Raw genomic sequence first — 20518 nt, forward strand, 5'->3', positions numbered from 1 at the left:
TCTAATTCCTGGTATACAACATCCTGAATAGTTCTTAACAACTGAATTGGACACAATTATAGGTGATAGTGACTTGCAAGTAGCTTACAGCAGAAAAATAAATTACATTTAAAGGTAATGGCAGTCTGCTATAAATGCCACTAGATGGGCTAGTTGGTATCAGGTGTCATTTGCCTCTGGTGAGGACACTGGCCTGGTATCAGTTGTGATGCTAAATTTGAAAAGTAATACACACATTGGCTATGAAGTCCTGATCACTTTCTATAGACCAGGACAGGTGCAGAATCTATGGCGAAGAAACAAGAGCGCAGTATACTTGTGGAGGAGACTCAAGGTGGAGTGAAGCATAAATCAGAGTGAAGTGCACTTGGCTGCCATTTCTGGAGTCTCACTCCTTTTTCCTCTCTCTATTTTTCTGTCTTTAACTGATCTTCTCTGACCTCATTAGGTATGTAGGTATTAATCCACAAAACTGATATTTATGAGTGAAACATCTGCTTGCTTGATGTTCTGCAAATTTGAGCTTTTTCCACTTACATATGAGAAGGGAATGTAGTTTAAATGAAAACAACCACATAACTAAACTAGCTGGATAGAATATAGACTTGAACATTGTTTTTCTTGTTTGTTTGTTTTGTTTTGTTTTGTTTTGTTTTTTAAATTACACCTAATATAAAAGATCTTCAAACCGGCTTTAGTACATCTAGTAATTACCCATTAACCTTGGAATTGATATTTGTTGGTGCTTTGCTAACAGCCAGACACTCGTTGATGATGATGTGGTGATACTGAACAAACAGACACACAGCTGTTCTTCATGTCCCATCTTTCATGGTGTTTATGTCTGATATTTTTCTAACTAAAAAACCAAGCAGCTGAAATGAGACATGGAGTCTGCTACAGAAACTGCCTGTCAGCATTCTTGTGGAAGGCAGGTAATCTCTCAGGGACACTGCACAGGACCAGCAACCAAGATAGAGAGATGCTGGAAACTGTTGAAGTGTTCCAGACATATTTCTGTCCTCCTAAACTGCTCTGTGTCCCTCAGTGCCAATGACAGCTCTAGAAGCCCACAGTGCAGCAGCTTTCCTGAGCTGCATTTAATTTCCAAGCAGCCTGCAGTCTTTGCAGCAAAAAAACCTGGCATCCTACCCCTGTCATGCCTGCTATGCTGCAGCTTGTGGGAGAAGAACAGTGCCTCTGGAAGTGAGTAATTACTCCTGTGCTGGCCTTATGTTTGCAGACTCTCTGGGCTCTCCTTGAGCCCTCTTTCTGCTGCAAAGGGTAAATACGGGAATAAGAGACTCAGCTGTTCTTTGCAAGTGACATGTGGCAAATAATGGCTGCAGAGGGCCAGACTCACAGGCATACATTCCTTTCACCTCTGTTGATGTTGCTTGTTCCTACTTCTCTCAGCTTCCTAACACAATGGTTTAGCTACATCTTCCAGTGCCCACCTCATTACTCTGTCATTTCAAAGCACACTTGAGATGTTTTAGGTTAATTATAGATGTGCAGCAGTACACAAGTGAGTGAAAGAGACGCGGAGAGATAACAATAGTCTGCAACTATGCAAAGGCTTTAAATGCTGAGACAATAGGGAAGATATTGAGGGAATGTATTAAGTATGAACAATGAGCTATAACTGGGGTGAATGGGACACTACTGGGAAAGGGAATTATCTGACAAATTCTCCTGAGAAGTCTGCCCAACAGTATGGTTATTACATTGGGAGACTGTTATCTAGCATGAGAGGAGAAAGATTTATCACTTGGGAGTTTCAAGTTCAGATTGCAATAGTGTACTATAGTGGGTGGGTTTAATAGAGAATAACTTTAGGTTGCTGGCAACTGTGGAACTGTCATTTTTTGCTTCTCTTCGTCTATCTCCATGCGCAGTCACATTCATAGTTACACAGATGTAGATAACCATGCATGACTCCTTTGTGACAGTGACTCAGTAGTGACTGTGACATTCATGATATATGTTGTATGTTTAACATTCTCATCTCATCAGGATCCCTGTCCATCAGTAAGACTCTACTGTGATGCTTCTTATATTTCTAAGGCATGTATTGCTCCAAACAGCTGTCATGGGACAAAATAAAACCTGCCAGAGTGGTATTTGTGTCTTATTTCTAAAAAAGTAAAATTTATTCCAAAGATTACTAATGGCCTGAGGCTTAAGAGAGGTAACATTCAGCTCTGTGCTAGGACTGTTTTTATATCTCACAATTCACTGGATTTGGGAAAAGAAAAAAAAAAAGTGTATTTTCAGTAAGGAAAAAAAAGTGTTCTGTTCTAAGACATACACTGTACTTTCAAATCAAAATAATGCCATGGTTGATGTGTTATGAAAAGTTTACTGCTTTTATGGGAACCTCTACAGATACCAAAAGAACAGCATGAAAGACAAAAACAAGAGTTATTCTAAATGTTTCCATTTTGTGAGTTAGTGCAGTGTTACCTACTGTAAATAATCTGCAGTCGGTGGTAGTGTCTGATACTTCAAAGTGTTTAAAGAATCAAAGCCTAATCTTTCTGCCAAATATCTTTGTTTGTTTGTTTGTCTTTCACCCCCAAAAAATAGTCATTGAAAGGATTTCAGGAAATCACAAAATGCTGTGTAACTTTTTTATTTGTAGATTTAGTATGCAGAGGATTCCATTCATGTTCTGCTGCCTTGAGACCTGTCGGTGTCTCATTAGTCGGGGAACACACACAACTTTGCCTTTGTATCACAAACAGTATTTGTGCTACACCAATAACACTATGTAGGCAGCTCCTAAGCATTCAGGCTGTTTCAAAGTATTCACAGCTCAGGCTTGTTGCAGATTTGCATGCACACTCCACACTATTGCTTGTTCCTTTGTCACTGCAGTGCTGCTGGTAGCTGTGTCATGAGAAATGCATACAGCACGTGGGACCCTTGCCAGTCAGATGCTAGACTGTTTTTGCCCTAGACGACATGCAATACATTTCAGTAGGTTATTGCTTGTTTGTTTGTTTGTCTTGTTTATTTGAAGCTCTGATAGCACTTTGTTGCAGAAAACAAGGTGAATTTGGCCACAGGTATAAGTTTATCTGGGGACTTTTCAAAGGGCTGCAAAGAAGCAGATGTGATTTTGGATTTATGTTCATCGTGTGCTGCCCTTTCTGTTTGACCTTGCAGTATGCAGTAAGGAGAGAGAGAAAGGAGAGAAGAGATTGATGAGCTCTGAAGTGCATCAGAATCCTAGATGTGAGTCCTACAGAATTAGAAATCCAAAACTTGAGGAAGGCATAGATAAAGCCGATATTTAGTTACAAAGGAAACAAGAAAATACAGACTATTTTGTGCAGACTTTGCAGCAAGAGTTGGCTCTGTCTCAGTTTCAGCAGTCTCTCAAGCCAAAGGGAATGCAGGATATGACAGGAGGGTCTGATTGGAAAGGAATTCAATGCAGCTATCAGCAGCAAGCTTCTATGTAAATACTGTAACACCTCTGCATGGAGGAACAGCTGAGATAACACTGTAAACTAATCTCTAGTGCTAGTGAAGCTGGCCAATCCCTCACACTGTAAGGTTTCTGTAGAAAAGATGTGCTAGAGAAAAAAAAAAAAGGAAAAAGAAAGAAAGGAAAAAAAGGTGAAGAGATGAATAAGCAGATGTGGCAGCTTACAACAGAGTAAAATGTACTTTTTCTTTCTTTCTCTCTTCCTCCCTTCCCCTCTCCCTCCCTTCCTCCCTCCTTTCCTCCCTTCTTCCGTCCCTTTCTCTCCCTCTCTCTCTCTTTCTCTCTCTCTCTTTCTTTCTTTCTTTCTAATTGAAAGCAGTGTGTGATTTTTTTCTTTGAAATGGTACTCTCTGCACACATAGCCTGTGCTATACAATATACTCTGGCACAGATACATGAATTCATACACAAATAGGCACTGCTATCACCAGAATATTTTCAACTCTTTCTTAAGCTGTGTCAATTTAAATAAATACATACTCACTTGGAGTCCTTATGCCATCACCATTAATTATGGATGATTTTTTCACCTATACCCAGAGTCTGAGAGATGAAGTTTGTCCAAAGCAGTAGTACTGGTGTATAGTCCTTCCCTGCTACAGCCTTTCTAGGTCACTGTATTTTACAGACCTACACCTCCCCTTCTCATGTTGCTAAGAAATACATATTTCTGCATATATACACATAGAAAATACACACACTCCTTTACACACAGATGGCGTCTCACCTGAAACAGGCTGTGTCTCTTCACTTATGGAAAAGCAGGTGCTAGGAATGACCAAGTTTATTGCCACATCTGCTTCAGAGTTGTGTTCATAATTGGCACAACTACAAGACAAACCAGGACTGAAGTGGAGCTAACCACCTCATTACTGATGCCACTCTCTCTGATTTCAGAACAAATAAAAGTTTAGGAGCTTCTGATGCACCCTTTGGATATGATTCAGCAATAAGTGGCAGTTCCCAGCTCGGTACCCTTTGTCAGAGCCAAGTCACAGCACAGACAGCTCTCATAGCAAAGCACTTCCAGGTTGGTATGCACCCACAACCTCTTTGCTCCCACCTCTCTGAAGCTGTGTACAGCCATATGGTGGAGGTGACACCAATAATCTAAAGCTACATGAAGCAGTTGATGCAGCTGGCTGGGTTCCCTCCTGCACTGTTTCATCCCCTCTTTGCCTTCTGCCCCAAATCTCCATTCTTATTCCTGCTGTGCCTTTTGCAGACCAGTGCTAAGCCATTACACACGGCACTCCTGAGGGATGAAGGACGCTGCTGTTCCAATGCAGTCCCTCTGGGACTCGTGCTGACAGGCTCTGCCTCACATACCATGCCAAGCCCACTTAAGGGATGCCTCTCCCATCTTTCTATTTTTAACTATACTTAAAAAAAAAAAAAAAAAAAAAAAAAAAAAAAAAAAAAAAAAGAAAAGAAAAGAAAAGAAAAGAAAAGAAAAGAAAAGAAAAGAAAAAGAAAAAAGAAAAAAATAGATGAATATTCTGGGTTCCACCGTTGGAACAAATTATCAATGTGGATGTTTCAACAACTGAGCAGGAAAACAACTGCCACATTACATTAATAACACAGCTCTTCTTTCTTTTTTCATTTTTCTTTTATTTTTGTCTGAGCTATCCCCATCTCTCCTCCTCTGCCTTATGCATATCACTATGCATTACCAATCCAGCGTGCATTAGAAGAGCAAAAATAGGGTGTTTCAATAGATGCATTAATGTGAAGGAACAGCTCCCATTTTGTGCCATAGATATTGTCAGCCAAAACTAGAGAGGAGCCCCATTTTTTGTCTGCATTTGCTAATCAGAGTGTAAAAGAAGTTATAGGCATGTAGCGCTCTCTCCTGTGGCAGCACAGATGCTGCTCACGTGCAGCAGGGACGCCACCATTTCTGTTACCGAAAAAGCCTCATGGTTCATCTACTACACAAGTGATAGATTAGATTTTGTTTTTTGATGGAAACGAAAACGAAAAGAGGGGGGAAAGGACATCCCCGCGACGTGCCCCGCCACTTCTGCCATGCCTCTGTGCCTCAGCTCTGATGCACCACGGCGAGTGGTCACCCGGGCCCGACACCTCGGTCCACGCACGGCGGCTCACTCTGCCTCGGAGGGACCATGGAGAGCCCCAGGAGAGCTCCGAGCCTGCCCTCCCACCACGTCGGCGGGGGACTCCCTATTTGGCCATGCGGCGGCAGGACCGCGTTGCTCCGCACCTGCCTTAGATGGCCGGGCAGCCGCGCCGCGCCTTGCGCCATTCATGGCCGCGCTGCGCCGCCATGGCGCCGAGCCGGCCAAATAAGGAGAAGGTGGCTGCCCCGGCCCGCGGACCGCCCGGCCCCGCCGCGGGCTATAAAGAGGCAGCTTCGAGCCCCGCCGGCATCTAGGCGCTCGTCGGTAACCTCCCGCCGCCCGTGCTGCTCCGGTGAGTGGTGCTGTAAGGCGGGACGGAAGGGATGGAGAGAGAGAAGAATGGATGGGGGGCATCGACGGGAGGCACCGACGGGCTCAGCTTGTGCGGGTGATACCGGCGCTCTGCCTGCTCCAGCCGCGAGCACGGGGACGGGAACACCGCCCTCTGCCCTTCTCCACCCCTCGGGAGCGGCTGTGGCTCGACGGGGCGCGGTTCCCTGCCGGTGGCAGAGTGCGCTGCGGTATCATTTCGCTCATCCGTTTTGATCCGTGCCCCGAGGTTACCGCTAGTGATGCCCTAAGTTAGCGTTCTGAGAGCCTTTGGAAGCGCGAAGGCAGTGGCCGCCGGGTCCCGTCGGAAGCCGTGCCCGACCATGGCCGAACCCCGCGGCACCCGCTGGGACCCGCCGAGCCTCTCGCTGCCTCCGGGGCCGTCCGTGTCCCCGGGCGGTGCCTCGCGGTGCCCGCAGGGGTCTGTATGTGCCGCCGCGCTGTCTTGCAGGTCCGTGCCTATCAGCCAAGATGTGTGACGACGAGGAGACCACCGCGCTGGTGTGCGACAACGGTTCGGGGCTGGTCAAGGCAGGCTTTGCTGGGGACGATGCCCCCAGGGCCGTGTTCCCATCCATCGTCGGCCGCCCCAGGCACCAGGTAAATTCCTGACTAAGGAGAGAACCGGGCTCCATCCTCTCATCAGGAGGCAGCCCCACTCCATAGTTCTGTCCTTCTGCCACCCCAGCCTTCTCTTCCCTCGTGTCCTACTGACACCATTTCTGTTGTCTGTGCTGCTTCCCTACATTTCCCTCTTGGGCTCACCATTCTCTTATCTCTGTCACTGTCACCTCTTGTACCAGTTCTTTCTGATTCAGCAGTATCCCTTCTCTCTCCCTCAATGAGTCCAAACCCACTTTCCTTCAGAGCTGCTGCCCACACCATCCCTTAAGCCAGATACGCTGCTGGTGTTGGTTCAAAGGCATCTCCATGGGCTGAATTGAATCCATCCAATTTTCTACATATCAAGACTTTGCATTTCCTGTGCTGCTTTTGTCTGTCTCTGCCTTCTTATCACCTTCTAAGCCTTCTTTTCTGAGGTCCCATTTCATTCTCCGTCTTATCTCACAGTTTGTTCAAAATGCAGAAAACACATGGCTTTTTCTCCTATAATCATCTCCTGATGATTATTAGAAAGCTTATCACGCTTTTCACTGCCAATTGAACTTTTGGTCCAGAAAGAGGACCAAATAATATAATAAAATAATATAATAAAAATAAAGGATATATAAAAATAAAATAAAAAAAAAAAACCTGGGAGAATTCCTTTGATCTTATTAAAGGAAAAATAATTTTAAGAGAGAACTTCGAGTTCTGTTGAGTTAGTATTTTAATAAATAACTTTAACAACCTTTTAGTGGCATTACTGGTTGTACCTTTCTGGAAAATAGCATGGTTGACTGAGGTGTAAATCTAGCTCTGTGATCTTGTCTCAAATCATGTGTTCCTGTGTTTTGTTCTTTTAGGGTGTTATGGTTGGTATGGGTCAAAAAGATTCCTATGTGGGTGATGAAGCACAGAGCAAAAGAGGTATCCTTACTTTGAAATATCCAATTGAACATGGCATAATCACCAACTGGGACGATATGGAAAAGATCTGGCACCACACTTTCTACAATGAACTCCGTGTGGCCCCTGAGGAGCACCCCACCTTGCTCACAGAAGCACCCTTGAACCCTAAAGCTAACCGTGAAAAGATGACTCAGATAATGTTTGAGACCTTCAATGTGCCCGCTATGTATGTGGCAATCCAGGCTGTCCTGTCCCTGTATGCCTCCGGTCGTACCACAGGTAAAATAGACTTCTTTCCTTTCAGGACCCACAAACCCTCCTTCCCTTCCCACTCTAGACACACAGACACAGACACAAAACTTCTCAACATTCAAATTTGCAGAAAACTATGCAGTTGGCTTATTCTTTTTTAAGATTATATTTATTAAAAGTAAATTTAACTAGCAGAAAAGCTAGTCTGTGGAAGGAACTATATAAATTTGTCTGCACTGGTTTTGAAGAAAGACATTAAAGAGCTAATTTTCCAGCTGCTTTTCATGATGCAAACAAACAGACATTACTGCAGTTACCACAAGTATTATACTAGTTTGTGTTTAAACTGGGCCTAAGAGTTGCCCTTTACTAGATCAAGGCGATCAATACCATTGATATACTTGCAGTTCAGTGTAGTATTGGTAGCCTATTCTTGTGGATTTGTTAGAAGTCCGTATGGGACAGTTTTTTATGGGGATTGTTTGACCAAATGGGAACATCAGGAGTTGTAAAGAAATGCCTGGCAGGAGCTGGCTAAAATAGAACCATGCTGCTTTATGCTACCTGAAAAATGCAATGTTCTTATGTCTATGGTACTGCTGTGTTGTAAGGTTTCTCAGGTTATTCCAACTGTTTTCTGACATTTCTGTTCCAGGTATTGTTCTTGACTCTGGCGATGGAGTCACCCACAACGTGCCCATTTATGAAGGTTATGCTTTGCCTCATGCTATCATGCGCCTGGATCTGGCTGGCAGGGATCTGACCGACTACCTCATGAAGATCCTCACAGAACGTGGCTATTCCTTTGTGACAACAGGTCAGTCCTTCAGCTTGACCCTCTTCTGAATATCCTCATATCTTCCTTGGCCCATCTTCTTTCCCCAGTATTTTGTTTCTCCAAACTTGATTTGATTTCTGTGTACTTGCAGCTGAACGTGAGATTGTTCGTGATATCAAAGAGAAATTGTGCTATGTTGCCCTGGACTTTGAGAATGAAATGGCCACAGCTGCTTCATCATCCTCCCTGGAGAAGAGCTACGAATTGCCTGATGGTCAAGTGATTACAATTGGTAATGAACGTTTCCGCTGCCCTGAAACTTTATTCCAGCCATCCTTTATTGGTAAGTGCTGCCAGGAAATTCTTTTTTCAGTAGGAGGTGCAAATGAATCAGAAATTCTAGAAGGTGCCCCGCTCCCCTTCCTGTTTATCTACATTTTGCACAAAATCAACTATTAATAGGGAGTTTGATTCTCTGCTCCCTCTTAGCTGTACTTAATGTCATTAATAGCTAGTAATTAGCTGGGCTCTGGACTCCTGCTGCAACTTGTAGACCAGCTTGTAAATTCACAATTTTTAGTGATGGAGTGTACATTGAAAATGTTGTTGAGTTACCAATGGCAAGAAAAACTTACAGTGCTAAATTTATACCACCTGCACTTCAAACACTATCTGATTCCATGAAGAAGTGAAATGTGTGGGAGAAAAAAAGATGTAATGAAGAAGTGTATATTTACATGCACTGAAATTAAACCTTGCCATGGACAAGATGACTGGTTTTGCAGTGTGTAGATGCAGCTGACGGATAACAGCAAATGCTTATAATCTAAGCCCCAAGGAACAAATGCAGTTGTTGATCAGCTGACGTGTGACTGTGGATTTAGTGTCAGGAAGCACCTGTTAAAATTATAAATTGGAATGCAGCCTACGAACACTTGCTTCTGGTTTCTTTTTACTTATCACCAAATCCTAACAATGTCATCCATGTCTTGGTTTTGCCTTCACGTTTATAAATGGTGTGGACTCATACTAAATAAGTTTGTCTTATGTTTCTAATTCTTCTCTTACTGTAGATCTTGTGTCTTTGCATATGAATTATGATTCTTAGCTTTTCTAATAAGCAATATTCGTTTTCTAAACTTATCCTGTAGTTTTGGGTTTGTTTTCTTTTTTTCTTTTTTTTTAATTTTTTTTTCTGCACAACCTAGCAATCAATAAACAATTTTAGAACAAAACTATAAAAGTTCATATTCACTGTGAAGGGAAATGCTGAGAGTCGTTTTCACAACGATCTCTTGTATAATTTACTAATCAGCTCTTTTTATCACAAGGTATGGAATCTGCTGGTATTCATGAAACTACCTACAACAGCATCATGAAGTGTGATATTGATATTCGTAAGGATCTGTATGCTAACAACGTTCTCTCAGGTGGTACAACAATGTACCCCGGTATTGCTGATCGCATGCAGAAAGAAATCACTGCACTTGCTCCTAGCACAATGAAGATCAAGGTGAGGACTTTAACTCTACTATAACATAGGAATAAGGTTGGGGAAAATGCCCATATCATTAAATTAGGACATAGGAATAACTTATAAATGAGACCATCAGCTGATGGGCAAATAAGAAGTATTTCCATTTAATTAACATAATGTTATTAATGAGAAGAAATAGTTACAAATCAGGAAAATTGTCTGTAGATTTACTTAAAGAATATTACATTACCAGATGCTGAAGACCAGTACATTACTTTGCATTCTTACTTAAAGAAATGCCTAGCAGTTTGGTGTGTTGATGACGTGGGTTAGTTGTGTAGGAATTGAGCTGTTAACGTAAGATTTTACTGTTTCTCTTCATCCTAGATCATTGCTCCACCTGAACGCAAGTACTCTGTTTGGATTGGTGGCTCCATTCTAGCATCTTTGTCCACCTTCCAGCAAATGTGGATCAGCAAACAGGAGTATGATGAAGCTGGTCCATCCATTGTCCACCGCAAGTGCTTCTAAGCACTTTTCCCTACATTTACTTCCCACTCAGGATGACGACAGTATGCTTCTTGGAGTCTTCTGGCAGCCCTTCCTGAACTCCTCCGTCATTGTACAGTTTGTTTACACACTTGTGCAATTTATTTGTGCTTCTAATATTTATTGCTTTATAAATAAAGATCTGGGACTTGCAACCTACAAATGTTTCTGATTGTTTTGTTGTAAGTGTTATTTGGTTAAAAATGAGTCTGTGAATATCCTGGAATTTGGCAACTCCCATCAAACTTGCCACGAATGTCTTTCTAAGTGATGTGGACATGTTAGTCATATTTCATACTTATAGTTTTAATATCTAAGCTTCAAACAAAAGATCTATCATTTACAAGAAAGTAACCTTGAGGGTAGACCCAAGGAGTGGAACAAGAAGAAGGAAACCTCTCACGTTCACTGAATGGGCTTAGAATCATTTTTTTCCATTACGTTAATTATTACCCAAGTAATTTAATATCAACTTACTGAAAGCCAAAGCCTCTTAAGAAGGATTATGCTAATACACCTAGAAAGCAATTTATAACTAATTAACTCAGTACTTGAGAGTCATACAATTGTTTATGTGGGTTATAAATATTTATGACAAAACATTATTTCTAATTGACAATTTACTCATTTTCTTCCATCTTCTCAATGTCAGAAGCCTCAGTTGTACTAATGCAAAGAACCAAACTGTTGCTGTGTAAACATATAATTGTTATAACTGATTAGTTGCACATCATCATTCATATGGCTCAGGCAGTTTTTAGTCCATAATCTTTGCTATTCTTACTACCTGACCTAAATATGCTTTTCATGAGCTTTTGTGTTCCTCACCACAACTTATTCATAACTGTGTTCATTGTTTTAAAGAATAATACCTAAAAGGTGAAGAACCAGAATCACCTGGGAGATTTTCATAGAAATAATGGAACTAGTCAGTGTCATAGCTTGAACTATGTAAAGACAAGTGAATCTAAATTTGATTTAAGAAATCGATTAAAGTATGTATCAAATTAGTACCTGTATTTAGGCATGTGCTCAAATAAATGCCATTACAGGTGTTTAAAAACATGAGATTTATTGCTAATTTTATACTGAAACTCTAATTGAAAAATATATATATATAGTAATAGGGTGTACAGAAACTTTTCGTGTTCCTCCTACCTGTTAATCTTTGGAAGCGCATTTAAATTGGTCACTTGGAGTGATCTGCGGTTAAGCAGAACTGATCTTACCTTTTGACTACTTTAGACATGTTTACTACCTGTTTCTAGCTCACTTAATAATAGAAGGCTGTTGAAGCTGTTTGGCTTAAGTACTACTGTAATTGCCTACCACTGACATATATTTGAAATATTTAGCTGCTTCTAGGTATTTATTTGATTTTGGGCTTAGAAGGTAGATGGAACTGTTAAATGTAAATGAAATTTGAACATAAACCTGAAAGATACTGCACAAAATATCACTGAAATCCTTCTACAAACAGAACTTTTCACAGTGCAGTACAGATTAATTATCTGCAAATCACTTAAGGCAAAGTCAACATCTATCAGTGTTTTCAAGAAGGTTTCCAGAGTAGGAATTGTATCTTTTCTGAAAGTGTAGGAACTTTACCAGATTTTTGAACAAGAGAGAAAAGTAAGTATTCAAACAAATAAAATTGCACTTTTCTTACTTAGTCTTGGTTACTATTTGAAAGATTTGGCTGACAAAAGAGGTCATCTCAGGTATTACTGTGAATTAATGAGATGATACTGGACATAAATTGCAACTAATTGGAGCTTAAAATTGTTAAGCAAGTATGCGAAGGGCGTAGTAAGTCAGGCCTCATGGATTCCTGACTGCCTGGCTCCAATAGGTCGGGAATGGCAAGCATACAGCTGGCAGCACTGCTGTGACTGTGATTATAATTTTGTCCTTAAGCTTGTGGGCATGAGGAGGGAACTGAAGGAAGTCACTGATTCCATGTCCGGTAGAAAAATTCTTTCCATATAAAGTTCTGGCTATGTAATTTACAGTTTATGGAGATGGACAGGAACAGCAAGGATTATGTAAAAAGATAGTATGCTTGACCAAGAGTACAGTATGATTAAACAGTACTGGCATCTTACCCTTTTTTCTTCTTATAGCATGTTTCCAGATATATTCAATTTTAATGCTCTTATCCCATATTTTGCCATTATCAAATATGCATTCACAGTCAGTGCAGTGAAAACTTGAATAATTCAGTGGAATAGGAAATATGATAACTATTTATGGAAACAAAACTTGGGAAATTTTTAGAACTCTTAAATATAGATAATGCAACTGACCAGTTTGAGAGGAATTTGGGTCGCATAAGCTAGGATAAAATTCTGCTAACAGAACCTATTGCTGAAATGTATCCTATTTACATTTTACATCAAGCCTCAATGATAGTTGTTAACATTTTATATGGTAAATAAAGAGTGTGGAATGTGTTTAAAATGATTGATTTTTTAACAGAAAATAAGGACATGTTTCAGAAATTTCTTGTTAGTACTTCAAGGCTCCTAAAAAAAAGAAAAAAAGAAAAATGGTACAATAGTCATCACAAATTTGATAGTTGTCTACTTTGTGCTAATCCCTAAAAAGGATGTTTCATCTAAAGCCTTAAAAATGCCACCCTGGGGCTAAACACTAATATGAAAATTCTTATCTTTAGAAGAAGTTAGAAGAAATGAATCCCATAGATTATGTGTGTAGACTGAGAGATTTATATTAAAATATTCAGATCACCAAGTATATGTGACAGACAGATTAATCTACAATAATCATGCAACAGTAGAAAAAGAAATCCCCCTTCTCTGCTAGAGGGACAGATTTAATAGAAGGACCAGACAGGAAGAGATTTTTGCTTTCTTATACTAATAGTTAAATCTCATCTCTGGGTTATTATCATTATCTCTGTTATTATCAAGACAAAAGATATGGCAAATATATATATATATATGTGTGTAAATAATGAGTGATTAGTAAATCTCACTCATTGGACTCAAGAAAGAAGCAATTCAGGCAGCCAATATACCACCAGTTCTTTACATTTTCTCTTGAGGGTGGTTATGACTGTTGACAGTTGCAAATACAGCATACAGAAATGTTAATTACTGTCGGGGAAAAAACACTGATATGTAGTTAAAAGATAACTTTACTTTGTGATTAGGCTGTCCTGTGCGAAGTGCATAAAATGATTTCAGTAGACATTAGCAAAAATTTAACATACCTGGTGATTATCTTATTTTTCATCATAAAGGGATAGTTCTCACAGCCAACTATGGAGAGTTGAAGGAGGGGCAGTGGCACGTGTCAGGAATTGCTCTGCTGCTTCTGCAACTAATTTTGGCTGTCTTGGAACAGCTGAAGTTGCAGATGCTCTCTAAAACGCAGTTCCTCAGTTTCCCTATCAGCACTGCCATTATGCCAGACAAAATCTGAAGGACAGTGAATAGCTCATAAGGCAGTTGAGACCCTTTGGAAAGAAAGCCAGCATATTCCTAATTCTCTTTGACAACACTCTTACTGATGATCTGTTCCTGATTAGAAGGGAATCAGAACTAATCTTTAAAGTACTTCGTTACCGCCTTGCTACCTAAGTTTTATCAGGTACTTTCCTTGACTTACCATGTTGCTTATATGGTTTAAAAAATGTTGCTGAAGCACAATTCCTCCTTTCTAGTAGAGAGCATACTACTTTCCATTTGATTTTCCTTGGATATACCTACTGTAGATATCTCAGATGAGTTGGGGAGTGGGAGAAAAATCGGTACATTTTATTCTGAGGAGGAAGGGGTCTGGAAGCAACACACTTCTGGGACAGTCAAGGTGGGGAGATCCTCCACAGCATCAAGATCTACAGGGGCTTACAGCACTAGATGTCAAGAAAAAGGAGGAACTGAGCCATATTGTCATATATTGTTATATGATAGATGTCTTTTGGTATTGAATATCATGCAAGTTCTGAATTTGTTTTTATTATATATTTCCAGGACACAGGTTTCTATCTTCAGAAGTTAAGTTTCTATTTAATGATAAACAAACAAACAAACAAACATACAAACAAATAAACACTAAAGTGGATAAGGAACATCAATTTTAAGCAAGAAAATTGTCCATTTTGACTCATGTTTTTTAAATGTTTTTAGTTAGTAAAAAGTTAACCATTAGATTATTGAACTGAATTCCTTCTTTTGAAAAGCCAATGCAGTATGGTTTGCAGTGCTCCAATTTTCTGGTGAGCCAGAAAGTACAACCCTTGCAGAAATAGAAACCTCAGCAGATTTTTAAACACAAATAACTCAGAGCATAAGAAAAAAAAAATACTTCTTACTTTTATATGAGTTATGTCTTGAATTTACTACTGAAACAAGGAGATCCTTCACTGTCTAGGGGCAAGGAATTCCATCTGCAAGAAAACACTGTTTTCCATTAGATAAACCGTGCCATTTTTATGGCTGTAACTTTATTTTGAGCTGAAGTTTAAATGCAGTAATTTCCTCTTCTGCCTTCTGTTACACTCTTGACAGAAAAGACCTTTCTTGTGCTATACTTTTGACTCCATTACCTATATTAGTTTGACAATTAGAATAACTGGTGATGTAAATTAATATCATTTACTGATTTGGTTGATCAGTATTGGTATTCTGTCTATTCACATCTTTGACATTCATAATGTTATATATCTTTCAAAAGAAGACACAGATTTTGAGCTATGGAGAGACAAAGTTATCATGTTTTTTCAGATCACTGAAATCTTGAAAGAATTTCTTACAGCTGGGTATCTAGGGAAATGATTGTGAGAAATACAGTTTGTGGTTATATGCTTAAAAAAAATTAACAGCTTTATTTGAACCATACTTAAATTATCTATATATACACACACAGGAAAGAATATTTAGTAGGAATTTAATGTTTAATATGGCTTAATATGACTAAATGTCATAATTCATTACAGTGAAATACTACGAGCTGCCCAGGTATGCTATAAAATTATAATTTCTTGTATTATAGACATGGAAACCACTAATAAGTGACGAAGAGTTTTACAAAATGGATTTACTACACTTACTAGTGTTGAAATGATTGGATTGGAACTCTCCCGTGCAGCTCAGCTTTATATGGCAACTAGACAAACTGAAGCAATGCAGCAGTCACTTTTGGTCTTTTGCCTGTATATTTTGGCAGCTAAATTTAATGGACTTCGAAAGAGGCTTGTGTGGTATTGATGACTTCACTGTACACAGGAAAATGTTATGTTATTGCTGATCATAGATAGTCTCTTTCATTTGGTTCCAAGTTCTCTGAAATACAAGTATTTTCTCTAAATCTTCTCTTTACCTTCTCTTTGCAATTGAAGAATGCCTCTAACTCAGACACAATTCAGAGATTGTGTCTGTATAACACGGCAAATGAGTATCTCCTCTAGCAACATAACTTCATGGATATATTGGAAGGACAAATGTTTCTTGCCAGAAAATTCAGACACATTTGATTAACAGAGAACTGCTGATATTTTGTAGCCTGAATTCTATGAAAGGACTTAATGCCCACTTTGATTTTATGCTTGAGGTAATATCTCAGTACTTTAGAATTTTGAGAAAAGATCAGAATTTGTGTATTTTTAGTCAAATGTGACTTATGGTCTGCAGTCAAAAATGCACAGAAATGTGATCTTCAGATGTAGCCCAAATACATCACATACTGCTGGAAGTGTAAAAGTGCCGAAAGTCATCTAGAGAATGCTGTGTCTAGTGTCACTTCAGTGTTTTAAGCTCTGCAGCAATAGTTTTGTAGAATTTTTCTTTCTAATAAAATGTAGAATCAGCCATAGTCATCAACTAACTAGACAAATTTACTTCTTTTCGTTTTAACAGAGATAGTGGATTTTGCCCATTGTACTAGCAGCTAGTAGAAAGAGGAATCTATCTTCTGAACTTATTTTTGTAAACAGAAAGAAGTATTAAATGAACAGGGATAGTACCATGAAGGGTCTTCCTTTTGCTGAAAAGCTTACATTGCTTATTTTGTCTGTGTATATCTTACAAAGCAAATACAACATCCTTTTAAGTTCTAAAAACATTATTTCTTTTACAAGTAATTATCCAAGAAGATGATTGTTCAGTCTCCAAATAGGGTCATGTGGTGAAAGGGTAACAGTGGGTGCTATTAAAAGCCTGACATTTATCATTCACAGTGGTTAAATTTATCATGGTATTTGTGGCATTTGCCAATCTAAGTATAGAGAATGCCACAAATACTACAGAACAGATAAATGCTGACTTGTGAAGATTGAATGCCATTTTGGGTATAGTGAGCATGGATTAATAGAGTTCTTGATTCTTGGAAATCTAAGGAGCAGAAATCTAACAGAACTGCCACCTTGGTCTTCTAGAGGGAAGACTTTGGCCTGTTGAGAAATCTGGTTCACAGAGTCCCCTGGGAGGCAGTTCTGATGGGGAAAAGAAGGCTGGACACTCTTACAGTAGGAAATCTTAATAGTGCAGGAACAGACCATTCTCATGTGCTGAAAGATAAGCCAGTGGGGAAGAAGACTAATCTGACTGAACAGATCTGTGGCTAGAAATGAGGAAGAAAACGAGAGTTTGTGGCCTTTGGAACAAGAAGTAGACTACTCAGAAGGACTGCCAATATGTGATGGGGCTATACAGGGAGAAAATTAAAAGATCCAAAGCCCAGCTGGTGATTTATTTGTTATTGCCATTGAAAACAAAAATGCTTCTTGAAATACACTAGCAACAAAAGGAGGACTGAGGAGAATCTCTACCCTTTGTTAGACATAGATACAGATATAGGAGTATAACAATGAAATATTCTCCAGGCTCAGGGGGTGAGCATGTACTGCCGCTCACAAGTCTTTATAGATGCAGGTGCAATTCTGTCCCTCCTTAACTGAAGAAGGTGTTGTGTTGATTAACACTATGAGTATTAAGTTGGATAAAGGGTCTTTTTTTTTTTTTTTTTTTTTTTTTCCCACAGTTTAAAAAGTATTGCAAAAACTGAAAGGATAAGATCATAAAGATCATAGCTGTGAAGATTTTCTACTGTTTGTTAGATAATGTCCCTTCAAAGGAGTTGTTAAGACTTTGTTTTTGATAATCTGTTAAGTTATTGAATGCATCTGGTTACTGCAGATAACACTGAAGAGTGTATAGCTAAATTCCTGGGCTGGGGATAGAATCTGTGTGTTACGACTCAGGGTTACTTTCCATCCCTGATATGTACTCTTCACTTTAATTTAGCATTCTCCCCAAAATTCCTTGCTATTTGCACACAAATGCAGACAAAAGAGAGACTCTATGTGGTAAAAGCAGAGGAGGGAAGTATACTAAGGAAAGAGGGTACTATATCCAACTTCAGTCATTTCTAAAATATTTTAATGTTTTCTGAGTTCATAAGTAGGTTGATATCTTTAAAAATCTCATGAAGAGTGGAATGTGTTTTGCTTTGGTAAGTATTATTTTTGAAGACTAGAACTACAAATATAAACTAAATGTAGAACAATAAAAATGTGATGTATTCTTGTGCTGATATAAAAATACTACAGTCTAGAATCAATTAGAATATTGCTGCTGTTTTAAAGATGATGATACTAGCAGATAGTCTAAAGCAGGTGAAAGTATTACTATTTTATTGAAGCCTTTTTTTTTTTTTTTTTTTCCCCAGTTCCTGTGTTTTAAATCTATGCATACTTCTAGTCAACCATTGAATATGGAAGCTGAAAACAGTGAAGTAGGGAAGCTCTTTGTTTTCATTTTTTCAAACTATGTCTCTGGGGCCAGATCCTAGTACAACTTGCTTTACATACTGAGAATTAACATCAATGCTGGTGTGCAAAAAGCTTGAATTTTTTTGAAATGCTGGAGTTTTGTGTGTTATATTAAATGCAGTGATATGCATATAAATGTGCTACTTCACTTTTGAGAAGATGATTTTCATAATAAATGCCAAATATCAGAAATATTTATCATTTTAAGTAAGAATATACTGCTATTCAGTCACAAGACAATTTATAATCTGAGTAATGTACAACTTCATATTTGCCTTTTCTGTGTAAATTATGATTTGGCTTTCCAACTTACACATTTGCTTAGTTAAAAGCAACAACAACAAAATAATGTAATACTGAGCTATTGATAGACATTGTAGCAGTGCACCAAATTTGCTGCAGAGCCAGCTGTGATATGACATACCATCTCTGCAGGACAGTCATCTCTGCCTTGTGCTTCAAGTACACGAGCACTTTCTAGCACTGGAAAAATTGCTGTTCCCTGCAATTGCTTTTCCCTAGAGAAAAGAACAATTAAAAACCTTTAAGTATGTCCAGATATATTCACATAATATATTTCTCTGATCTACTCTTCTCAATGAAAGAATAAGAAGATGTATCTCATATATCACATCAAAGAGAATATCTTACTGTATATTATATCTTCTTTCCCAAGATAATGTTAAAAACTGAATAAAACCATATTGTTTGGTTTAGGAAGGGGGAATCACAAATGAAGAAATCTTTTAAAAGCAGAAACTAATTCTGTGTTCTTTGTTTAAGGATGTTTCTGTCATCATGGCACAGTGCCACCAAATTTATCTTAGCTTGTTCGTCTCATTGTCTCGCACAGTGCAACATACTGTATTAAATGCATTTTCCATTCAACAAGAACTCTGCCTGATATCTCTGACTCATCCACCTGTCTAGTTGGTGTTCTTTGACTTAATTGATCTATCTTTGAGCTCATGTTTTCTCTCATGCCTTGTTTGTCTTTCTGGCAGTTATATTTGGATTTCACACATTTAGTGTTGTCGTACTTACTGCCTTCAAGGCCAGGGAACATTTTGCACTGACATTTCAGGTACTGTGACCTTGGACTTTGATATCTTGTTGGTGTAATTACTTTAAATGTACCTCACAAATTTTTATTTATTATTAGAGCTATGTAGAGGCTTTTTTTTTTTTTTTTTTCTCCACCTGGAGAAGCCTTCCTGTAAGCTCTTTCTGCTTATAATACAATTCCTGCTCCATGACACATCCTTTGCTTAGAGGAAAATTCATGAAATAATGAAATCTATAAAAAAATATTGATGAAACAAATCAGATTGATAATTTAGCCATGTTTTCATGTTATATTACTTAATGACATGTTTAAATAGGTCTTTATGTGCTTATCAACAAATATTTGAAGTCACTAACCTGGTCTTTGTTCCCAGAAACTCTAGCATGAATGTACATCCTTATACAGTATTATTTAGTGAAATAAGGGCTGGGAACTACTGATTCTTCTGTATCAGAATCCTCATAAAATGTTGAGTGTTTCAGAGTTCTGGAAAACACTGGGTAGCTGTGTTGTAATATGAGACCTTGTCTCAAAATGCTGGAGAATGGAGGTTTACAATATATTTTAGTCTATTTTATGAAACGTAAACCTTAGGAAAGAACATTTTCCATAGACCAGTTCTTAGACACTTCCCCAAGAGAGTCTGTTATGTGCTGTACAAGAAAGAGGAGAGTAAATCTCAGTGGGGAAAGGGAGGCTTATTGTCCCAAGGCAGGGTGTTTGGGTGCAGCTTGAGTGAATCTGTGCTGAGGAAATTGTGTGCAAAATGGAGAAGCTGACTGAAGAAAATAAAATTCTGTGATTTTTACTGTGTGCCCAGCAGGCATAGACACATACAAGTGCAAAATATGCTTCAGAACCTGAAAAATAGGAAACGTAGACAAAACACAAAGTGTTCTTTACAATAAATCTTATTAATTGATACAAAATAATAAATTGATAAAAATGTATGCATAAAATGTTCACCCATTTTCAGGGAAGTGTAGATCTATCACACTGTTCTCACTGTTGGAACCTTTGGCACTCACTTGACTAGCATTTTAAATGACAGGAAGTACAGAAAAGGTTAACAGACTGGCAAGTGGTGATTATGGTGTGCTCCCTGCCACCCCACTGACA

At 38.9% G+C, this 20518-nt stretch overlaps 1 protein-coding gene across 1 annotated transcript; it reads left to right on the plus strand.

The window, feature by feature from the left end:
* The first annotated feature begins 5888 nt into the window (after positions 1–5888).
* On the plus strand, positions 5889–10701 carry ACTC1 (actin alpha cardiac muscle 1). Its single transcript, XM_015864910.2, has 7 exons — positions 5889–5932; positions 6422–6570; positions 7437–7761; positions 8390–8551; positions 8664–8855; positions 9844–10025; positions 10377–10701. Exons 2-7 carry the CDS (start codon positions 6442–6444, stop codon positions 10518–10520), a joined length of 1134 nt encoding a protein of 377 aa, XP_015720396.2. The 5' UTR covers positions 5889–5932; positions 6422–6441; the 3' UTR covers positions 10521–10701.
* Positions 10702–20518: the final 9817 nt, after the last annotated feature.

The sequence above is a fragment of the Coturnix japonica genome, chromosome 5 (assembly GCF_054131305.1).
Source record: "Coturnix japonica strain WE chromosome 5, WE-NBRP24, whole genome shotgun sequence".
NCBI lineage: Eukaryota > Metazoa > Chordata > Aves > Galliformes > Phasianidae > Coturnix > Coturnix japonica.

Coding starts and splice junctions, on each gene's coding strand:
- ACTC1 (XM_015864910.2), top strand. CDS start 6,442: ATGTGTGACGACGAGGAGACCACCGCGCTGGTGTGCGACAACGGTTCG. Junction 6,571..7,436: donor TCGGCCGCCCCAGGCACCAG/GTAAATTCCTGA, acceptor TTGTTCTTTTAG/GGTGTTATGGTTGGTATGGG. Junction 10,026..10,376: donor CTAGCACAATGAAGATCAAG/GTGAGGACTTTA, acceptor TCTTCATCCTAG/ATCATTGCTCCACCTGAACG.